The sequence below is a fragment of the Lytechinus variegatus genome, chromosome 4, assembly GCF_018143015.1.
Source record: "Lytechinus variegatus isolate NC3 chromosome 4, Lvar_3.0, whole genome shotgun sequence".
NCBI lineage: Eukaryota > Metazoa > Echinodermata > Echinoidea > Temnopleuroida > Toxopneustidae > Lytechinus > Lytechinus variegatus.
Window position 1 is genome coordinate 44781912 of NC_054743.1, and position 3509 is coordinate 44785420.

The window sequence follows — 3509 nt, forward strand, 5'->3', positions numbered from 1 at the left end:
CTTTCGAAAGTAGGGGTTTGTGATTCATGAGTTCTTTAAAATACTCGAACCATCGCTTTGGTTGTATGTTATTAACTGGACTTTTTCTATCAGTGTGCAGTTTTTCTAGGTCGTTAATCAGGTCCCAATAAAGTTTAGGGTTCTCACTTTGGAGATTGTCTAGTTTGTCAATTATATGATTTCTCTTATTACGTACAATTTCTTTTAACCTTCTTTTCAACCTTTTCTTCATGGTGTAATATTGCTGCCTGAGGCCTCTATCAAATGGATTTTTACACACTTGTTTACACAATAGTTTTACGCGACGCCGAAGAGCAAGGCATTCACCAGCTTTAAATATTTTCTTTTTGTTCTTTTTCTTTATGTTTTTTACCCGAGGTATTTTGACTTTTATTTTCGCTTTATCTGCGATAGTTAAGATACAGTTTGTTACATCATTGACTGCGTTTTCAATATCAATGTCATTTGTACAATATACATTTTCCTCTATTTCTTTTATAATGGTCAATATCTCAGGTGTTTGTAGCGTTTTAGCAAAGGCTGCATGACTTATATGCGGTTCCCATATATAAGCTTTAGGATGGGGGTTCAAAGCTTGTTTTTCTATTTCACACGGTCTTTGACGTTCAAGTGTGGATGACATTAAAGATAAGACAATTGGGCAATGATCAGAAAATATATTGAGATCATCAACATAGAAGTATGATATATCATCCAAAGCACCATTTTCAACAAGAGCATAATCTAATACACTGGGAATTCTGGCATTCGCCTCATAGCAAGTAAATTTCCCAGTCAAATCTCCAAGTTTACGTCCATTTACTATTCTTAGATCACATGCTTTACAAAGTTCAATCACATTTTTGCCTCTTTTGTTCACGAGCCTTGTGTCTTGATTTACCCTAGTATGACCTCTGAACAATCTAGCGTGAAAGGCACTGGTAATACCCTACCATCACGTTCTGAATCGTATTCAATGCTGTCAGGTAAGGTATTAGTATGAGCATTTAGATCACCCATTATCATACATTTACCTCGGTTCTTATAAGTTGCGATATCTTTCATGATTGCATCGATTAAATCTACTTTTGACGAAAAGGTGGAGTTTTCTGGGCTTAAGTAAACAAAACAGATATACTGCTCCTCAAATGAGTCGTGGATACTATTACCTATCTTTATCCAACAAAATTCGCTTGAGGTATTATTGATAATTGCAACCTGGTGCTTAATAGATTCTTTGATGTACAGGGCCAAACCCCCTGAGTCAGCTTTAGCATTTTTATGTTTCTTCCTGCATATTACTTTATTGACATATCCTTGTAAAGACATATTTTCCTTCGGCCCTATTTTTATTTCTGCCAGACAAACAATATCATATGAATTAAAAACGTTGACAAAATCCTCTTCTTCCAATTTTGAGGAAGATTTAACCCCGTCCCATCTCTTATGTATCCCATTTACATTCCAATAACAAATTTGAATATTTTTTCTTTCAGTCATAAGGTGTATTCACGTTTCTCGGTCCTCAGATAGACCTTAAACAAGAAGTCTATCGTTTATTTGAAGAGCTCCTTTCAATTGCCCACCGGAGATTTCCTGCTAAAACTCTAGTTCCATTCTTGCTAAGGTGATAACGATCATCACTATACAGATTAGTGTTAATTGTTCCACGGTAGAGCAGGTTTCTGTGATGAACAGTTTTAACTCTTCTGTCATATAATGCATCAGCCATCAGCATACTATTGGCCATGTCCACACGCTGCTGATACAATTGGTTATCATCTCGGGGCGTGCCGAGAGATATAACTATCTTAATTGATTTGAAGGACACTTTGATCAGACCAATGAGATTGTTCATTTTACAAGCACAATCTAGTGCACTAGACCGTTTAACGTCATTCGTTAATTCGTGGATTATCACGGTTTCTGCATCGCTAAGAGTTTGCTTTGCCTCACTAGATTTCAACCAAGACTCAACATCATCCATTGTGTATTTAATTACTTTATGTAACTTAACATTTTGGGAAAACTTATCAGGATCAATCCCACTTATCTGTGAATTTCCAACTATTACAACTTTTCTCATTTTCTTTTCGGTTTTGTCATTTATTTGCCCTCTGCTTCCATCATACATGTTATGTTTATCTCTACTCATATCACACTCGTGATCGTTTCTTTCCTCATGTATTGCGTTCATCCCCTCCGTTGTTCGCTCATTTTCTTCATTTCGTGCATTCCTCTGTGGTGATATCTCTCGAGCATGTCGAGGTTGACCATTCCTCGGTCGGTCAGCGTCACGATATGGGGCAGCAACGTCGCTGTATCGGCTGCATCTTTTTTGTTCTAATCCTCCTCCTGTAGAGCTTCTTTCTTCTTCTCGTCTATCACAAGTGAATCTCTTACGTTCTCTCCATTGTCCCTCTCCTCTGTCATGTCTGTGATAATTTCCTCTATATTCACTCCATTTTCTATCATCTCTTCCTTCTTTCCTTCCTCTAGTATGAGTGTATTTTTTTTGTTCCCTCCATTCACCATCACTTTCACTGGCTTGCCATTGTCGTTTGATATTGATCTTTTCTTCATTTACTTTGTCGATTTCTTTCTTCGCCATCTTGAGTTGTTTAACTGTTTGATCCAACTCACTTTGGAGCTTGTTTGATTTCTTTTCCTCATTTTCATTGTATCTTTTATGCATATTCAGTTCTTGTTCTTTGCTTTTGACGACTAGTCTTTGTTCTTTGAGCAATAGCTCATATTCGTTCACACGAATATTAATCTCTGATTTCAGTTGCTTAATACATTCATTCAGAGAGATTATTTCATCCCGCTGTTTGTCCATCGTTGTTTTAAGTTCATTTTCATCAGCACAGGTACATCTACCTTCATTTTGTGTTTGGAATTTGATATCTCTAATACACTTGATTACTTCCTTTTCCATATTTTCTATGGCTCCTTTTGTTGATTGATATCGTTTACATCCTGTTCATGTTTCTCATTGTTCCGTTTAGGTTCATTTTGCTCACATAATTCGCGGATAATATCTGCATCAGCAATTTCACATTCATCACAAATATATTTGGCACCATTCACACGCCTAATATAGGTAAGCATGTGAGCGGGCATCCCCGTGCAAGCAAAGTGGAAATAAGCTTTGCACTTCTTGGTACTGCATCTGGTCATAGTTTTTTTGTATCACCTGGCGATTTACACTTTTTGCAGTAATACTGACTATTTCTGTCTCCATCTTGAGACAGTAATTCAGATTGTGTGTCAGGTGGAGTCTGAAACGGACCATCATTAGTTTCGTCATCATCAGGATTCATCTTGCTTATTAGCGTGTATTGCAAGTACCTGGGTTAACGCGGTCCGCTTCGGTGATTCGGAATAGCAGCGTTGAAAGGTTCAATGCCGGTCTGATGCGGCGTACAGGCCTATAGGCCTACGAAGTATATAGTAGTACGTAGTATATATGCGTAGGTATGTCCCGTATACTCACAGTGTTTATTAGC

General features: G+C 37.4%; 1 protein-coding gene across 1 annotated transcript; it reads right to left on the reverse strand.

Annotated features, from left to right (window-relative positions):
• Window positions 1–1549: 1549 nt before the first annotated feature.
• Window positions 1550–2839, reverse strand: LOC121413012. Its single transcript, XM_041605775.1, has 2 exons — window positions 2491–2839; window positions 1550–2310 (listed from the first exon to the last, which is right to left on the reverse strand). The coding sequence occupies exons 1-2, from the start codon at window positions 2837–2839 to the stop codon at window positions 1550–1552; spliced, it is 1110 nt and encodes a 369-aa protein (XP_041461709.1).
• Between the last annotated feature and the right edge of the window lie 670 nt (window positions 2840–3509).